The sequence below is a fragment of the Hemiscyllium ocellatum genome, chromosome 36 (assembly GCF_020745735.1).
Source record: "Hemiscyllium ocellatum isolate sHemOce1 chromosome 36, sHemOce1.pat.X.cur, whole genome shotgun sequence".
In the NCBI taxonomy this organism is placed as follows: domain Eukaryota; kingdom Metazoa; phylum Chordata; class Chondrichthyes; order Orectolobiformes; family Hemiscylliidae; genus Hemiscyllium; species Hemiscyllium ocellatum.
Window position 1 is genome coordinate 38,126,760 of NC_083436.1, and position 20,349 is coordinate 38,147,108.

General features: G+C 40.1%; 1 protein-coding gene across 1 annotated transcript in view; it reads left to right on the plus strand.

The window, feature by feature from the left end:
- The window catches only part of ccser1 (coiled-coil serine-rich protein 1), a 1,124,107-nt gene that overhangs the window by 650,505 nt on the left and 453,253 nt on the right, over nucleotides 1–20,349 (plus strand). Inside the window, exon 8 of the mRNA XM_060851459.1 lies at nucleotides 6,904–6,984. Within this exon, the coding sequence (XP_060707442.1) occupies nucleotides 6,904–6,984 (81 nt within the window). The remainder of the gene's footprint in view (nucleotides 1–6,903; nucleotides 6,985–20,349) is intronic.

Sequence of the window (20,349 nt, forward strand, 5' to 3'; positions counted from 1 at the left end):
ATAACTTAACTTTAAAATTCTCATCCTTGATTATAAATCTTCCACTGTCTCGCCCCCTTTCAATCTCTGTGATCTCTTTCAGCTTTATAGCCCTCTCTAATCTTGTATTCCTCTAATTCTGCCTGTTGAGCAGTCTTGATCTTTACAGCTGTACCTTTGCTAGTGATGCTTTCAACTGGAAAGCCCTAGCTCTGAAAGACCCTTCTAAATCTCTTCATTTCTCCACTTCTCTCTTCCTATTTGACTAAACTTATAGTGATGGGTCCTTCTAGCTCCTCTTTGGGCTCAGTGTCAAAGATGGTTTGACTATGCTCAATTCCTGATGAAGGGCTTGTGCCCGAAACGTCGAATTTCCTGTTCCTTGGATGCTGCCTGACCTGCTGCGCTTTAACCAGCAACACATTTTCAGCTATGCTCATCAAAACACCTTGGTCTGTTTTACTATGCAAAACGTGTGATCTAAATACATGTGATTGGTGGGTATGCAGTTTTATTTTTCCCAGAAACTCGTAGTTGAGCTGGCAGACATAGTATCTAGTTGCTGCATGGTACTGAGGGCAAGAGTCAGATCTTCTCTGTTGCTTCACCTAGACAAAAAATCCAAGAGCTGAAAATGTGATGCTGGAAAAGCGCAGCAGGTCAGGCAGCATCCAAGGAGCAGGAGATTCGATGTTTCGGGCATAAGCCCTTCCTCAGGAATCCAAGATCCTGAGTATTTTAGAGAATGAAGGAGAGAGGCAGTTTCGATTTGATAATCACAGTGCAGTGGAGACATTCTGAAAAACACCTTTGAAGTGGAATAAAAATGTTAAAGAACTTGTATTTTCATATCACCTTTTGTGATTGCAGCTTACTAAAATACTTCAAAGCCAATGAAGTACACTTGATATGTAGCCATTGCAGCAGTTAAATTTCACATAGCGTATTAAAAAGAGCATTGTCTTAATATACTTGATGTTGGTAGCAGGATAAACATTGGCGAGGACACTGGAGAGAACCAAGCCTCCCCAAATAAAATGTCAAACACAAGAATTAAAAGCAGGAGTATGTCAGTCGAGACTGCTCTACCATTCTATAAGATTATGGCTGATCTGATTATTTCACATTCCCGCCTATCCCTGTTAATCTTTCATTGCCTTGTCAACCAAGAGCTTTTCTACCTCTGCCATAAAACTATTCAAAAATTATGCTTCTACCAACTTTTGAGAAAGAGGTTTCCAAAGACTTTCAACTCTTGTGAGAAAAAAACATTCTTCCATTATCTGTGTTAAATGGGTGACCCTCTAATTCTGTTTGCTCCCACTAGATGAAACAGCCATTCCACATCCACCCTGTTAAGACCCCTCAGGATCTTCTTTGTTTCGATCAAGTTGCTCACTCTCCTAAACTCCAGTGGATACAAACCAAGCTTGTGACTGCCTCTCAAGTTTCACTAGATTGATTTCATAGATGAGGGGTAACTGCTTTCTGGAATTTAGAAGAATGAGAGGAGATCTAATTGAGGTTTTTAATCATGCTAAAAGGGATTGATGTAGTACAGTTATAAAGGAGCAACCTAGAAGAAGGGGATCATCATTTTAGGATAAATGATAGCAGATTTTGAACAGAGAAGCAAAGAGGTTTTCTCTCAAAGAGTCATGGATATGTGAAATTCACTATCCCACAATATATTGGATGCTGTAACATGAAATAAATTTAAGGAGGAGGTAGATTTTAAATTAGTAATGGGTTGAAGAGTTATGGGGAACAAATGGTAAAGTGGAATTGAGGCCAAGATGAGAATATTGAAGCAGGCTGGAAGGGCTGAATTGCTGACTCTTAGTTCTTATGTTCACGACAACTAACAGTTCCAGGTGTTAGTCTAGTACACAAAATAACAAATTGCCAATGGAATGCTGATCTTTACATGGAGAGGGTTAGAATACGAATGGGTAGAGGTCATGCTTCAGCTAATCTACCTCAATAATACCATCCAACATCAAGTCTGTCTCATGTCAACTGCTTCATGATTGTATTATATGTCTACAGAACATCAGAAGGGCTTAAAACTAAAAACATTGAAAGTTAAAGTTAAATAATGCTTATTTGGAAAGGAAATTTAGCCTTGGTTATTCAGCTCCTTGTTTTATGAGTCCTTTTGTCAAGACTATATATTGATAGAGCAAATTCTTGACTAACGAGGGACTCAAAGAGGATAGGTAGGAAAGTGGAATTGAAGCCACAAGCAAATCAGCCATGATCTTCTGCAAAAGGTGAAGCATGTTGAATGGCCTAATCTTGCTCCTAATTTGTTGATTTGGTTTTGTGTTAAAAGAAAGTTTAAAAAAAAGGAAAAATCATGGAGCTTTAACTCCAGCACACACCAGATGGGTCAGATGGCTGTGGTGGGCCTTCCGTGTAGCATTGTACAAGATGGTCACATTTTCAAAGGCAATTGCCGATAATAAGAACTTTGTTAGTTTACTTTGTTCACTTGGGATCATTCATGCTCATTGGCAAAAATGTATTGCTTGTGTGACTGTTCAGTTACCTCTCCATTGTTGACATATGTTCAAGAAGCACAGAGCTCTTTTCTATTTGACAATTTCCTCATTAGTTTTGCCATCCAGTCTGTGTTGCAGTTTCATCAACTTGGCAATGTGTTTTAAATGAGTTCATGTAGAAATGATACATATTTCCAAATACCATCAGGAAAATGCAGCTTAATATCTAAGATCTTCGCCAATGCACTCACGTACTGGAAATACTTAGGTAGATTTTTTTTCAGGACATGCAAGTGCTAATGGAGTAATGATTTGAGCTTCAGTAATGATAAAATGTTGCAGATAATGATGTACTTTTTCCAACCATAGGAGCCCTCAGCGAATGTGATCACCTATTTTTTTAGAACAGCTTAGATTAAATTCAGAGCAAATTATGTTCTCATTCCTCTCAAACAATTTCCTGAGCCAGGCACTGACATACTTACTGAGACGTAAAGGGTGATTTTTATCCTGTTTGTAGGGCTTGCCCTGTTGTATGATTAAATACCATATTGGACACAACAAAATGAGGTCCTACTCAGAGAGACCCACCAAGTCCTACATTACAAAATGAGTCATAATCATTGAAAGGTACAACATGGGAACAGACCATTTGGTCCAACGTATCCATGCCGACCATATATCTTCAGTTTCTCTAGTCCCATTTGTCATCATTTGGCCCAAGTCCCTCTAAACCCTTTATATTCATGTACCCATCCAGATGCCTTCTAAATGTTACAATTGTATCCGCTTCCACCACTTTTTGAGTGTACTCCTACTGCCCTTATACTTCTCTCATGATTTACTTGATCCCAGGTATCTCTACCTCATATATGCCTCCTCTTTTTTTCTTGAACAGAGCCTCAATTTTTCTAGTTATCCACTATTCCCTACACCTAGCAGTCTGGCCCTTCGCACTAATTGGAACATATTGTCTCTGAGCTCCCGTTATCTCATTTTTGAAGGCCTCACGTTTTCCAACTGTCCCTTTACCTGTAAACAGCCTCTGGCAATCAGCTTTTGAAAGTTCCTATCTAATACCAGCAAATTAGCCTTACTCCAATTTAGGACCTTAACTTTTAGATAAGATCTATCCTTTTCCATAACTATTTTAAAACTGAGAAAAATATGATCACTTACCCGAAAGTGCTCCCCCACTGATACCTCAGTCTTTTGCCTTGCCTCATTTCCCAAGAGAAGTTTTGCTGTTTCTCTAGTAAGTAGGTTTACATATTAAAGAAGAAAATTTTCTTGTACACACTTGACAAATTCCTCTCCATCCAAGCCCTTAACAGTATGGACCCCTCCATCTATGTTAAAATTCCCTACCATTACAACCCTATTATTCTTACAGATATCTGAGATCTACTTTTATATTTTTTTCTCAATTTCCTACTGACTGCGGGGGGAGGTTTGTGCACTCTCATGTCCACTGCTATTTAAATTAGAGGGTGGTACAGCAAAACCTGCAAAGGGGGAGAAATTGGGGTTCAAAGGAAGGTAACTTATTTTTCTATTTATGTTTACTTTCTTTCTAGGAACTTTATTCTCTCACGGCATGTATGTGTGTCAGTGGTAAAGCCAATATTTCTTTCCCATCCCAGAGTAATTCATAGAAATCGTAGAATCCCGACAGTGTGGAACCAGGCCATTTGGCCCAACAACTCCATCCAGACTCATTCCCCTTCTGTACTACTCTACATTTACAAACCTACACATCCCTGAACACAATGGGCAATTTAGCATGGCCAAGTCACCTAATCTGAACACCTTTGGATTGTTTAGACTAGAACCCCCCCCATAACAACAGCAGATTCCCTTCCCTAAAAGATGGTAGTGAACCAGATGAGTGATTAATTTCAGAGTTACCTTTGTTGAGAATAATTTTGAATTTCATTTCTTTCCATCAAATTAGTTTAAAGTCCACCATCTGACATGGTGGGATTGAACCCATGCTCTAGATCACTAACGTGACCGCATTACTCATCTGCATTATCAGTATGGTACCAACTCCTCTACATGTGTTGGGATTTGCAGCACTGTCTATCCAGTAGATGCAGTTAAAGCTAATGCACTGGATTCCAACAGCTCTGTTCCTACTGCCCTAACTAGGATGTCCCCCAAATGCCCTCCCCAACAGTTCACTTGAGCATGAGGAACTCTTCCTTGAGCATCCACTGGTGGTTCCACTCCTGCCTTCTGGTTTACCTCCAGCACAACATTGAGTGAAAGCTATTCAAGTGAGGCTCACAGTCTCCTGGACTATTTCTGCTGATGTTCTGAGGCTTCTCTGCCTGCTCATCTCTCCTGTTCACCTTCCCCAGCACCATCACCCAATCTCTGTCTCCCTGTTATTTCAGGACCACACTGTTAACCTTTTGTTTGATCTTGACGCTAAGTTGTGGAATTTCCTATCTAAACCTCTCTAACTTGCTGGGTTAGATTTTGTATGCTTCTGCCAGGTTTTTGGTTTTGGTGGTTGTTCGTAAGTGAGATGACACCTAATACAGGACTCAATTTCCAGTCCAAGACCTTACTATCCCAAGCTGACCCTTAGGCTGTGGAGGGTGGACACCAAAATGAGGAGCCTGCCCACTGTACATCAATAAATAATTGAAGTTAAGAGTTCATTTAAAGCCCACTTGACCTGATAACACACAACCCATGCTGTAACACTTGGCATGTTTTAAAACACAGGGGAAGGAAGAGGGGCACTAACTTTAGGGGATACCCTTATCTCATTAGGGGTTTGGAGGCCTTCCCTAGTGATCACAATGGGAAAACAGGAGAAACAATGACAGTAGTACTTTGAAGTCAATGTACTGGTTGTGTTGGAGCTCCATTTTGAAGTGTTTAAGGTAAGTCAGAGCAATGTGTGTCATTCACAAGATTTGCTTCTGAGATTGTGACCCTTTTTTATAGAATCCCTACAGTATGGAAACAGGCATTTTGGCCCAACAAGTTCACACCAACCCTCTGAACATCATCCCATCCAGACCCATCCACCTACCCCATCCATTAACCTTGCATTTCCCATGGCTAACTGACACATCTCTGAATACCACGGGCAATTTAGCATGGCCAGTCCAACTAACTTGCACATCTTTGGACTTTGTTTCTTAACTCCCAGCTCTCTTAACTCCATCCTCCTTGACTCCTGCTTTCCCGAATTTACGATGCTGGTTAAATCCTCACCACCCAACATCTGTGTGATACTCTCATCACCCTCCTCCAAGGTCTGCCAATAGCCCCTTCAACGTCCAATATTGAGCCCTTGGCACTACCAGAACAGTGGCAACTAGTGCAGCCAATCAGACTGACTTTCAGTTGGGGCGGAGCGAGCAGTCTACACTCCCCAACCCACTGACACATACAGAACGTGACCCTCTACAGTTGTGTAAAGTAATAGCTACAAGTAGGTCAATCTATGTCAAGGTAAAGCTCAGCCCTTTCATTAATATATCAGAGCCACTGGATGGAGCATTGGTTGGTAGTTTGGGCAGACAGCAATTGGAGTGTCCAGTCTCCTCACAAAGACATGTGTCTTATGTATTTCTTGTTTTAACAGTTATTACACCTCTGTATTAATGTACTCTGTATGCAGTTATGCGAAGCTGTAAGAAATCTTAGTCTAGATTACAGTGGTGCTGGAAAAGCACAGCAGGTCAGACAGCATCCGAGGAGCAGGAAAGTGGGCATTTCGGGCAAAAGTCCTTCATCAGGAATCGGAAGCTGCCTGCCCTGCTGTGCTTTTCCACCACTACTCTTATCTAGACTCTGATTTCCAGCATCTGCAGTCCTTACTTTGACCTGTAAGAAACCTTATCTCATTGCTGAAAGTTAGTGTTTCTTCTGCTGGGACTGATTCATATATAGTTTATCCTTCACAACAAACTACTATAAAGTCCCTAAAATAGGAAGGATGGAGGATTGTTGGAACCATTCTGCCAAAGGTACCCAGGCCTTATCATCACCATTCTAACATTTCACTGGCCTTTAAGGTATCCTTTAAAACTTATCTGTTTGATAACTAACCTATCTTCACCCAGTTTGGCCTAGTATCTGCCTTTGAACTCTAAATTTCCTGTGAAGAAGCCTGGAGTTATTTATTGTACTTAGAGGAGATATATAACTTAAAGTAGTCATTGTTGAACTCAAATAAAGCCTACAATGGGTGAATATTTATAAACAGGAACCTCTTTTTCAGATTTACATTGCAGAAAGGGACCATATCAGTTTGCTATAGCTCACAGTAAAATCTAGTCAATCAATGCCCATCTATCACCATTCCCACTAACTTACCTTTGATCCATCTGTGCTCATTAAATTTTAGCTTTATAGTTGCATCGATTCCAAATAATCTCTGTCTTTTCTTTCCTAGGATCTAAAAGATGAAAGTTCGCTTCTTCGGCTTCAATTGAAGGAGAAAGACGAACTGATCTCCCAACTTCGGGACGAACTTGTAAGTGGTAGATACAGTGTTTTTTTCAAACATCTGCATCTTCTGGAAGAATAATGAGTAGAGAGCTACATTGATGCTAGTAACATGGTTACCTGTCAACCTGCCAAAACTATTCAAAACATTTGGATAGAGAACTGGCTCAAAGGTAGAAGATAGAAGGTGGTCATGGAGAGTTGTTTTTCAGACTAAAGGCCTTTGACCAGTGGAGTGCCACAAGGATTAGTTCTGGATCATTTTCATCATTTTATATGAATGATGATGACATAGCTTTGGCAAATAGAATTAAGGAGAATCTAAAGGGGTTTTACAAATATATTAAGGACAAAAGGGTAACTAGGGAGAGAATAGGGCCCCTCAAAGATCAGTAAGGCAGCCTTTGTGTGGAGCCACAGAAAATGGGAGAGATACTAAATTAATAATTTGCATCAGCATTTACTGTGGAAAAGGATATGGAAGATATAGACTATAGGGAAATAGATGGTGACATCTTGCAAAATGTCCAGATTACAGAGGAGGAAGTGCTAGATGTCTTGAAATGGTTAAAGATGGATAAATCCCCAGGACCTTATCAGGTGTACCCAAGAACTCTGTGGGAAGCTAGAGAAGCGATTGCTGGGCGTCTTGCTGAGATATTTGTATCATTGATAGTCACAGGTGAGGTGCCGGAAGACTGGAGGTTGGTAAATGTGGTGCCACGGCTTAAGAAGGGCGGTAAAGACAAGCCAGAGAACTATAGACCGGTGAGCCTGACCTCGATGGTGGGCAAGTTGTTGGAGGGAATCCTGAGGGACAGGATGTACATGTATTTGGAAAGGCAAGGACTGATTGGGGACAGTCAACATGACTTTGTGCATGGGAAATCATGTCTCACAAACATGATTGAGTTTTTTGAAGAAGTAACAAAGAAGATTGATGAGGGCAGAGCGGTAGATGTGATCTATATGGACTTCAGTAAGGCATTTGACAAGGTTCACCATGAGAGACTGATTAGCAAGATTAGATCTCATGGAATATGGGGAGAACTAGCCATTTGGATACAGAACTGGCTCAAAAATAGAAGACAGAGGGTGGTGGTGGGTTGTTTTTCAGATCGTAGACCTGTGACCAGTGGAGTGCCACAAGGATCGGTGCTAGATCCTCTACTTTTTGTCATTTTCATAAATGATTTCGATGCGAGCATAAGAGGTACAGATAGTAAGTTTGCAGATGTCAGCAAAATTGGAGGTGTAGTGGACAACAAAGAGGGTTACCTCCGATTACAACAGGATCTGGACCAGATGGGCTGAGAAGTGTCAGATGGAGTTTAATTCAGATAAATGCGAGGTGCTGCATTTTTGGAAAGCAAATCTTATCAGGACTTATACACTTAATGGTCATGTCCTAAGGAGTGTTGCTGAACAAAGAGACCTTGGAGTGCAGGTTCCTAGCTCCTTGAAAGTGGAGTCACAGCTAGATAGGATAGTGAAGAAGGCGTTTGGTATGTTTTCCTTTATCGGTCAGAGTATTGAGTACAGGAGTTGGGAGGTCATGTTGCAGCTGGACAGGACATTGATTAGGCTACTGTTGGAATATTGCGTGCAATTCTGGTCTCCTTCCTTTCGGAAGGAAGTTGTGAAACATGAAAGGGTTCAGAAAAGATTTACAAAGATGTTGCCAGGGTTGGAGGATCTGAGCTACAGGGAGAGGCTGAACAGGCTGGGGCTGTTTTCCCTGGAGGGTCGGGGGCTGAGGGGTGACCTTATAGAGGTTTACAAAATTGTGAGGGGCATGGATAGGATAAATAGACAAAGTATTTTCCCTGGGGTTGGGGAGTCCAGAACTAGAGGGCATCGGTTTAGGCTGAGAGGGGAAAGATATAAAAGAGGCCTAAGGGGCAACTTTTTCACACAGAGGGTGGTACTTGTATGGAATGAGCTGCCAGAGGAAGTGGTGGAGGCTGGTACAATTGCAACATTTAAGAGGCATTTGGATGAGTACGTGAATAGAAAGAGTTTGGAGGGATATGGGCTGGGCGCTGGCAGATGGGACTAGATTGGGTTGGGATACCTGGTCGGTATGGACGGGTTGGACCAGAGGGTCTGTTTCTGTGCTGTACATCCCTATCACTCTATTCATTTATGGTCACTCCTGAAACTCAAACAAATGGATTAAACTTGGTTGTTTGTTTTGCAATTTTGTTTTTAAGTGCTTGTCTGACAATAAAACAAAAAGCAATTGATCAGTTTGTCTAAAGCAATAACAAATGGTCTTCTTGGTTCCTTCCTCTTGGTGAAATGTGATCCCATATTCTCTGATAACAAGTGACACATTATTTCTCACATGTTGTGAATAGCTGATAAGCTACGAATGGTGTGAGGTATTTCTGCTTAGCTAGCCTAGCTGTGACACAAGACACACTTTCATCAGGATTCCTATCATCAGGGAACGTTGGGAAACCATCAAAAATATGAATCCTTGCTGAGTCTCTCTCCCCACCCCATTTCAGATGTTCCAGCAATACTGTGGCCTGTTGTAATATTGTCCTGGAAAACAAGCATCTTTCATCTCTTCTTAAACTGAGACCTTGCAGAGAATTAGGATCAGTTGCAACTGTCTATAGAATGAAATAGCACAGCAGCCATGCAGCTCATTCCATGGAGCAATATCTTTTATTTTGTGATGGTTTTCCACATCCCTTTGACTAAGCACATTATTGCAGTGATTTGATAATATTGTGTCATATCACTGTTCATTAGGTGGCTCACAATGTTATTTAAGCTGGATGCAGTGCCTTTGCATTTTTCTGATAAGTCATGCTGTGTAGGCTCCATTCAGATTTTTTTTTAAACTGCAATTGGGTTTCCTGTTGTTCGAATCTTAGAATTTTTACATGTCTTCTGAAAATCGTAAAGGAAAGAATTTTGTGTTTCGAATCAGGACCGTGGCATTGAGGTCTGATGTGGTTGGAGGAAAGTAGATAGTTGAAACTAAGTACATAAGTCAATTGCAGTCACTTACAGCAGTGTAGTTTTCAAATGTGATTGACAGGGAATCTCTATTCTGGCCGAGTGGAATCACTCAGTGCAGCCTCCAGTAATTGCTACACTCATTTACTGACCTGGCTTTAGTCCCTGCAGATAAAGCTGTTGGATCAGATTTATTGAGTAGCAATTATGCTAGCTTAGAAAAGACTGGAACTGAAAAGACTTGGCTTAGTGACAGCGCTCTTCCTTCCAAGTCAGAATATGGTGGATTCCCATCTCTTCAGAGACGTAAACAGATAATTCAGGCTGACACTAGCAATACTGACGGAGTTCTACACTGTTGCAGGTGCCACTATCACATCAGATACTAAGGTAAGGTCTATCCAAGCTCTTGGGTGCTACCGAAAGAAGTGCACATTTAACCTTTATGGACCCCTGACAAATGCAAATTGACTGTCATTTTCACCTAGGTTCTGTTTGTGATGACACTTGAAGAGTACACCAATTTATTTGGCACACCTCAAGAGGTCCTGAAGATTTGAAAGGGCAGGATCTCTAGCTTCTGCCTGTAGAGTGTGTGTGCTACACCCATTGATTAACCAACTCTAAGCTGGGGCTCCCAAAATAAAACTATCCAGCAATTTGGGGGAACTGTTGTTCAGTTTGACTGTTTGGAATTGTTAGATAAATGCATGGGCTAAGACACCAAATAACCATATGATACAGACCACGTTCAAGTGCAGGACCATCACCGTTGGAAACCTCTGTATACATTAGAAACTGAGGCTGGGTGAATAACACAGATATAGATTTAAAATTTACTGCCACATTTATTGTAATAGCAAGATAAGTGTGGCATGAAAACTTGAATATCTGTGCTATAAAATCATTCAGTGACACTATTAATATGTCAGTTTTATGCACACATTTCTTGAGTGCTATCCTAAAAATGTAGCCATCTGTGAATTGTAAATCAGACTTAAGAGTAAGTTGTACTTTATTTCATTTCTGTAGTTCTAATGAGAGAACGATCATCAGGAAATATGTCTACACCACCTCAGACACATCTGTCTTGTGCGATATAATATTTTTTCCCATGGCCAGCAGAATTTACATTGGAATGAATTTGATTTTATGAACCGGTAATCTGTCCAATAACCAGCTCACTGCCTGGTGTGTGCCAGTTGGAGGATTGATATGAAATAAAAACTGGTGATGCCTGTTCCTGAACAAACCTTATGTCAATATATAAAGAAACAACATGTTCTTCTGTTATGTCTTTCCTGACCTCAGACTGCTGCAAGGTGCAGTGCAGACCATGAAGTACTGTAGGCCACCGAATTATTCGATGTAGAAGGGGGCCATTCAGCCCGTCATATCTACATATGTTCTCTGAGCATTTTAACTTGGTGCCAATCTCTTGAGATTTCCCCTGTAATCCTGTGTCATTTCTATTTAAATAATCATCCAATACCCTCTTGAATTCTCAGTTGAACCTGTCTGCACCACATTTCCAGGCAGTGTATTCGAGACCCTTGTACTTGCTGTTTAAAATTTTCTTTCTAAACTAGCATTTTCTTAATTTGCAAGATATTTGAAAACTGTGCCCTCTGGTTCTCAACCCATTTAATTGTGGGAACAATTGAACTCTGACCAGACTCTTCAAAACTTCTATCACCTCTCCTTTTAGCTGTCTCCTCTCCAAGTAAAATAGTCCCAACCTCTCTAATTTTCCCTATGAACAAAAGCCTCTCATCGCTGGAACTGGTTCTAAAAACTGTTCTTACATATTCTCCAATTCATCCACATTCTTCTTATAATGTGGATCCCAGAACTGTAAATGATACACCAGCTGAGATTGAACCAGTGCCTTGTAACCTTCTTGCTCTTTCTTTATGCCTCTATTTGTGAAGCCTCGAATACTATGTGTGGCCAAAGACATTGCTGGAACTAGAAAGGAGGTCCTAATGTAAGAATGTGAACAGTTAGAAGCTAAACTAAAAAGCAAAGCCTTCGTGGATATGCAGGATTACTACCTGAGGAGAGAAAATCCAATTGATATATGCAAGATGCTAAAGGGGATTGACAAAGTAGACATAGAAAGGCTATTTCCTCCTATGGGGCAACCTAGAAGAAGAGGTTAGAGTTTTTCTTTTGGATAAGAGTTAACAGATTTGAAACAGATGTGGAGAAATTACTTAGTTCAAAGGGTTGTAAATGTGTGGAATTCACTACCCCAGAGTGTGGTTGATGCTGGCCATTGAGTAAATTTAGAGATTAGGTAGACAGATCTTTGTTTAGTAATGGGCTGAAAGTTTATGGAGAGCGGGTAGGAAGATGGAGTTGAGGCCAAGGTGAGATCAGCCATGATTGTATTAGATGGCAGAGCAGTCTCAAGGGACTGACTTAGCTACTCCTAGTTCTTAAGTTCAGAGCCACGGACAAACTGGCATATGTTAGATAAAGTCAAAAAGTGTGGCGCTGAAAAATCACAGCAGGTCAGGCTGCATTTGGGAGCAGGAGAATCAACATTTCAGGCATAATCTCTTCAGCAAAAATGTGCGGGAGGAGGGGGGGCTGAAAGATAAACAGGAAGGTGGGGGGAGGTAGCTGGGAAGGCGATAGGTTGGTGCAGGTGGGGGTGATGCTGATAGGTCAGAGGGCAAGGTGGAGCAGGTAGGTGGGAAGGAAGTTGGAAAAGTAGGACAGTTCAAGAGGGCAGTGCAGATTTGGAGGGTTATATCTGCGATGAGGTGGGGAGAGGGGAGATGAGGAACTGGTGAAGTTGATGTTGATTCCGTGTGGTTGGAGGGTCCAAAGACATAAGATGAGGCATTCTACCTCCAGGCATTGAGTGGTTTGGATTTGGCTGTGGAAGAGGCCCAGGACTTGCATGACCTTGGCGGAGTGGGAGAGGGGAGTTGAAGTGGTCAGCCATAGGGCGGTGGGTTTGTTTATTGCGTGTATACCAGAGATGTTCCCAGAAATCTTCCATGAGTTGGATGGGAGTGGGAGTGGGAGGAGGTGCAGTCCACGTAGCTGTGGGAATCAGTGGGTTTGAAGTACATGTCCATGTTAGATAAAGTCAAATAGGTAATTGTGTGGTTCAAAGATTGTTGTAGAAGGAATGGATTTTGATTCTTAGGGCACTGATTTGGCTACAAGGTGAGAAGGGAGCTGTTGGCTTGAGTCAGAACAGGCAGTGCTTAAACGAAAACAAAAACAAATTTCTGGACAAACTCAGCAGATGTGGCAGCATCTATGGAGAGAAAGTAGAGTTAACGCCTCAAGTCTAGTGACCCATCTTTAGAACTGTATCTATGCTATATTTCATTGGGGTAGTGGATTGCAAATCAATGGAGCCATTACAGAAGTGAAAGAATTTATCAATTTTATTCTAACTACTGGTAAACTGTGAAGTTTCAACATCTAACTCAAATTGTAAAAATGCTAACTCCCTTCTAAAAACCCTTACACTCACACAGACAAAAAAAATGGTGTTATGAGTGAAGGGGTAAAAAGAAAACTGGGGAAGCAGTTCAATATTCCCGATCTTTAAGGTTTAACTGGAGGCATCCTTTCAGTTTCCCAAATCCCTTAGTTCTTTCACTTCCTCCACACGAGGCACAGAGCAATTTGTTCACAAAGATAAAATCTGAGACTTTTTGGTTAAAAGCACCAGCTTGCAACAATTGATGGGAGAAAACAAACATGCTTTTTTAAGACTATAAATATTTTACTGGAAATAAAAACAAATGACTGTTGTTTGAGCAGTCCAAATGCATCTGGCAGTATCATTTTCACCCACAAGTTGTTCAGTTACTCAGGAGCCACTCAGTTTTATCAGAAATCCACAACTGATCACAATTCCACAAACCAATCAGCAACTTATTGCCAGCGGAATCTCACTTTGTGCATAACCTCCCCACCTCCTCCCTGATGCCAGACCATCCACAGACATTTTTGCTACTGCTTGAACAAAGCAGCAGTATAAACATTAGTTTCAGTAAGTTGCTTTTGAAAAGTATCACAATAAAAAAAGTGATGATTGAGTATTGATTGCTGATAGCTTGTGCTTGGGATCGAGTTTTGGCACCAATTACTCATAATCTAGTTGAAGTGGCTGTTTAGTAGTCTGTGATGGAGGATCTTGTCTTCAGCAGAAGAGGATCTTGTCTTAGGTAATGTAATATGGTTGATTTCATCCTAGTCACTGTGTATAGGTTGCACTAACTGTTAGTCATGTTAGCAATTGTTAACAAGATGTAGAGAAAACACGTATATTTCATTAGGAGACCATGCCAGGGTCGAAGTGCTATCTGCTTGACCTGCAGTGTGCTCTGTCCCGTGGCTGTGTTATATATTGTCAGGTCACGTGGAGCTTCAGCACAGCACTGTGTTAACTATTTCAAAACCATTCCCAGTAACAATGCACAGGAACTGATGTCAATCATTGAGCTTCTCAAACCTATCCCGCTTGTGGTTTGATCATGCCTGATCTCAACACCATTTATTCAGTTTGGTTGTACATACCTTAATACCTAGCAACAATCAATCAAGCTTGGTTTTGAATTTTCATGTGACTCCCCCTACAGAGAAGTGCATGTGTGTGTGCCTCAACATTTTTCTGGATTTTCACTATTCTCAGTGTAGAGGTGGACTTGATAATCACTGAAGGTACAATTCATTGCAACAAAGCCCTTTTCCTTTTGTTGAATCAAGATTTTCTGCATCAAAGTGTCCTCATAAACCAGCAAAAAGTCACAATGAGAGCTCTATTTATCATTTCACTCCTTGATCTTTTCTTGTTTAGATAACAGACAATATGCCCAAGTTCTACCAGTTACTATTTCCTCATGTTTGTTTTCTCTTTCACTTCCAATTGCATTTTTGCTTATTTCTCCCCTTTCATTTCCTGTTATTTTGTTGTTATTATTTGACTATTAGCCGCTAACTTCACTTCTACAGTTCCAGACTCCAACATGCATGTTAGACTGTATATTGTTACAGCAGCTGAGACTCCACAGGGGACTGGTTGGCTGGATTGCTGTCATAGACACATTCCTGCTAGCAGCATGGGTTTTAACCCCCATTTTGCCTTGGAGTGGATGTGGGAATTTCCTCTTTTCACTACCCCTGGTGGGGTCGTGCTGCTGTTGGGCAGAGAACTAAACAGACGCATTTTAATCTTGCAATTTTGAAAATGTTTAGTTGTTGTATTTCTCTCTTCAATGATGTGGGAATGCCCATTGTCATTGCCCAGTCTCTAGCAATGCTACCACCTCATTGTAACCAATGATATAGTTCCTGTGTCAAGATTCTGTATCTGACGGCAATAGCTCTCTATTCACCTCGCTTGGGGTAAAAAGAGCAGACATTGCAAAGAGTAAAAAGCACTGCTTTTATTTACTTGAGAAAAATACAAACCATGATCTTTAAAAACTTTGTTTTGAAGACATCACCGTACAGCAGTCTTTAAGCCACATCAGGCAACGTTAGATTAATTGAAATCCACACAGACCTAAAACAATCCACAGGGGGATAAATTGAGAGTCGGGGGAACCTCATCTTTTATATTTGTTTACAAAATGAGTTTGTTTCAATCCTTTCTCACTATTTTTTCCTAACCAATTGCTCTATCCTGTTTATGCCATAAAATTTACCGTGTAACGTATAGTGTAAAGATCTGGTTTATCTGCAGTATCCTAGCTCCAGTGTTAGTGATAACTAGGTCATCACACTTCTGGGACAGAAGTCATTTGCTGCAGGTCCAACAATATTTTTTTTCCTACATTCTCTGCATCTCAGGAGAAAGCTATATTTGAATTTGGAGTTTGTAATTGGGTCTCCTAGTTTAGAATTTAACCAAATGGTTTTTGCTTCATAGTGCTCTGGAAAGTTGACTACACAGCTTTGCAAAAATTAGATTGGATTGAGTGACAATGCAGTTAATGTGACCAGCAAAAGCACTTACTTTTGATGATTATAAAAAATAGACAAATACTTGGTTTGTATCAGCAAGTATATTTGAGGAAAATCTACATTATAACCTCACAGATTTTGCTTCATGCCTGTCATTTCACCTCCAAAATGGTACATAATACTTGGCAAGGTCTCAATAAAAGCTGAATCCTTGATCACACTAACTAGGACAGACTAACCAAATTGAAAATTCTATTGGACTTTATTGGAAGAATTGTTCATCATGTTTCTCAGCAATTAATGGCAGGGAGATAAAGTTCAGATGTGCGTAGAATCCTAGGCAGATAATAGAGTCACATTCAGACACTTCCAAAAGGTTACAATGAGGGGACAGAACTTGTCGTTATTATGCCTCAAGGGAATAAGGGATGGTTAATACATTTGTCTCTTTCATTTAATGTCACTGGCCTGTCAGTATTGAGAGATGCTGTAAAACTTAGGAACAGCTTTCCAAAAGTGGAGCTTTTAAGTGCAATGTTTATTCCTAGTTGCATTTTGAAAAGTTTACAAATAATCAAAATTCATTTTAAAATGTATAAAATCTAAACTGTAAATTATATAAGCCACTTAAGACATAACTTGTCTCAGCACTAATTATTATGGATGTCTCCTTGGATTGTTAAAGGTGTGTACTTAGCAAAGTTTTGGATGTTATTTTCAAAAATCCAACTCCAGGGTTGAAGAGAAATATTTGCTCTTTCCCTGTTTGTGCTGATCCATAATCCAGAAATACTGGGAGTAATTTAAACTCGTGGCGATTATCTAAAGTAGACAATGTGGGATCAGCTGCACCACTGTTCATCACATAAGCTGTAAAGTAAATAAGAACTGGATGAATGCTAGCCTGTTTATCCTGAGATTGCCCATTCAAAACCATCGTAAAAAGTTTCAAATTACACCTTTACTCTCCACTTATTTTCTCCCTGTACATGCTTGAGTTTACTGTTCATGTCCAATCCTGTGGATATTATTGAGCTTTTTTTAGTAATATCTTCCAAAGGCATAAATTCTACTAACTAGAAGTACAAGGACAGAGGACACATAAGACTATCACCAGCTGTGTGTTTCTCTCCAGGTCACTCACCATCTTGACTTGGAGATTTATGCTGTTCTTTCGATTTGGCTGCGTCAATGCAATAGTCCAGTTAAGCGATCCCAAACTAACAGATGAGATATAACCTCTTCAGTCCTGCCATATCCAGTCATGAATGGTGATGTATAATTAACTTAGTGGATCAGGAGGCTTCACAACTAACCCATCTTCAGTGATGAAGGAGCCCAAATTCAGTATAAAAGACAAAGCTGAAGCATTTGCAAAAATGTTTAAGCAGAAGTGCTGAGTAGATGCTCCATCTCAACTTCCTCTTGCGAGCTGCAATATCACAGATGCCAGCCTTGATCATTTCACTTCACTCAAAATGATTTCAAGAAAAGGGATAAGGAACTGGATACTTTGAAGGTGAGGGGCTCTGACAATATTCTTGCAATAGTATTAAAGATGGACTCCAGAACTAGTTGAACCCCTATCCAACCTCTCCAGTACAGTCATAATGTTGACAATCATCCAGGAATATGGAAATTTACCCAGATTTGTCCTGTCCACAAAATGCAAGGCAACCTAGACAATTACTCTCAGTCATCAACAAAGCAATGTAAGATGTAATCAATAGTGCTATCAAAGAGCACTTACTTGACAATAATCTGCACGTTAGCACACAATATTGGTTCCACCAAGCTCACTCTAAGCTCCTGACCTCATCACAACCTTGATTAATGCATTAACAAAATTGAACTCGCGAGAAGAAGTGACATTGATTTCTTTTGACATCACAGACTGTTTGTAGGAGCAAGAAGCACTAGCAAAACTGGAATCAATGGGAATGGAGGGGTCGGTTGGGGAGATGTTTGTGCTGATTGGAGTTGCCTTTAATTGTTTTAGTGGCACTTAGTTTGACTATATAAAGGCAGAGTAATGTCTCATCATTCCTTGTTCTTTTCAACTTATTTGAGACATTTAACACCCTTCCTTCTTCTCATTGTCGCTTCACTTTCCATCTTGGAGGTATCAGCCTCACTTTGCTCCAATCCTACCTAGCAAAAGTGAGGACTGCAGATGCTGGAGACCAAAGTCGAGAGTGTGGTTCTGGAAAAGCACCAGCAGGTCAGGTAGCATCCGAGGAGCAGGAGAATCGACGTTTTGGGCATAAGACCTTCATCAGGAATGCCCAAAACGTCAATTCTCCTGCTCCTTGGATGCTGCCTGACATGCTGTGCTTTTCCAGCACCACACTTTCGACTCCAATCCTACCTGTCCAAATATGACTCATAAATCTCGAGTGATTTTTTTTTCTTTGCTTCCGGTACGATCACCTTTGGAATATCTAATGTTTCCATCCTCCTTTTTATGTATTGGCAATTTCGAGAAAATGGCCATCTGTATCCTTACCACATTTACTTCTGCATTTTCATAGTCACTATTACGCCTGTGCTGTCTTGCTATCTGAAATCAAGAGTTGAATGGATCAGAACTTCTACAGTGGTAGTGTCCCTGCATCTGAGCCAGAAGGTCTCGGTTCAAGTTCAATCTGAGGAACTGATAGACACAGATGTGTCATGACATGTCAAAATGAATAAACAAAATAACTTACGCTGCTTAAAAGAGGGAAGACCAAAGTGTCTTGTTCAAATCCTGTCAACAATTTTATACCATTTCCCCAAAGTCAACAATCTCATAGTTTCCAATTAAGGTTGGACTAAATAGTGTGTAGAGTTATTGTTGTCCTTGAGATGAAATCCATCCCTTTTGAATTAGCAAGACGTTTTAACTCACCACTGCAACAATATTAGTCTTCATTGTTGTTGTATATAAAGGAACTTTGGAAGATTAATACAAAATTACACAACGAGTTAAATGCCCCTTTCCTTCAATAAGAGCATTTTAATTTAGCCCCCAGCATTATTCCCAAAAGGTCTGACTGAGACCAGAAACTCATTTGAAGGAAATCATGGGGGAACTGACAATAGATCAAATTAGATTGCAATTGTTCCACGTTGCTAAATTATACAAAATTTCCAAGCAGTCAGGAAAATTACCTTTTGCAAAAACACTTCTTAAAATAAGAAAGAAGTGTACTTCTGTTCGAAAGAAATGAGGTGCTTAATTTGTCTTTTTGAAATGTTGAGATTTATTCCATGATGCGCTGAGTTGTAATTTCCCTCTTAAGTGTTGATTTGTGTGCTGAAATGTAAATTGTGACTTTCCATTTCTATCAAATCCATGGTTATCACTCAATTTATACAACTGGGGAAGGTTTCAACTTCAGATGCAATTATTAATCTTGACACAAATTGTGCTCAAAATGATATGCTCTTTGATAAGTTTATATTTCTCTTCAGTTTCTTTGTACGCCATCAATGTGCAATCTGCGAGCAGCCAACATAACCGAACATCATTTTAGAACTAACTTACTCTTAAAAATATTTGCTTTAAAAATATTCATTATATATATCAACTGTTATCTAAAAGACAACTTAATAAATTTTAAAATGTTTTTTTCACAGAAAGTAAGCATTTCAATGAATTTGGTCCTGTGCCTGTAAGCAAACTGATTCTGAAAACAAAAGACATTAAAAAAATTACAGAACTATTTTCTCATTTTACTAGTGTTTTTTTACATTCTTTTCATGGCATATGAGTATTCCTGGTTAGGTCAGCATTTTTTGTTCATTCCTAATTGTCATTGAGAAGGTGCTGGTGAGCTTACAAGTTTGGTCTGCTAGAGTCCATCTCAATTGGGTGCATCCACTGTGCTGTAGGAAGGCAATTCTAGGATATTGGTACAATGACAAAATAGGAATGGCAATATAGTTCCAAGTCAGTGACTTTTGTGACTTGGAGGACGATGTGCAGGTTGATTTTTTTTTGTTTCCAATGTATCTACTTCAGTTGTTCTTCACTTGCAATACAAAGTTTTGCTGGCTTGAGTTTATTCAAGACTGGCATATCTAGGTTTGCTAAATGCCTTCTTCCTGTGTCATAATATCTTGCTAATAAGATATTGTTTTCCTCTTGATTCTTTCATAAGCTGTGGATTTTGCTGGCAAGGCTGTCATTTCTTGCCCTTCCTCAGTTGCACTTGAAACTTAGTAGTTTGCTAGGTCATTTCAATGGGCAGTTAAGATTCAACCACATTTCTGTGGGCCTGGATGCACATAGGCCAGACTGGATAAGGACATAAGGTTCTTTTCCCTGAAAGACATTTGTAAGCCAGAAACTTTTTCTTACAGTAATTGTTGATTGCTGCCATTGTCAGTTAATATTACTGAGGATAACTTTACATTTCTGACTTCTTCATTAAACTTAAATTCCACCAGTAGTAATGTGGGATTTGAGCAGGTGATTCAAGGGACATAGCCTTAG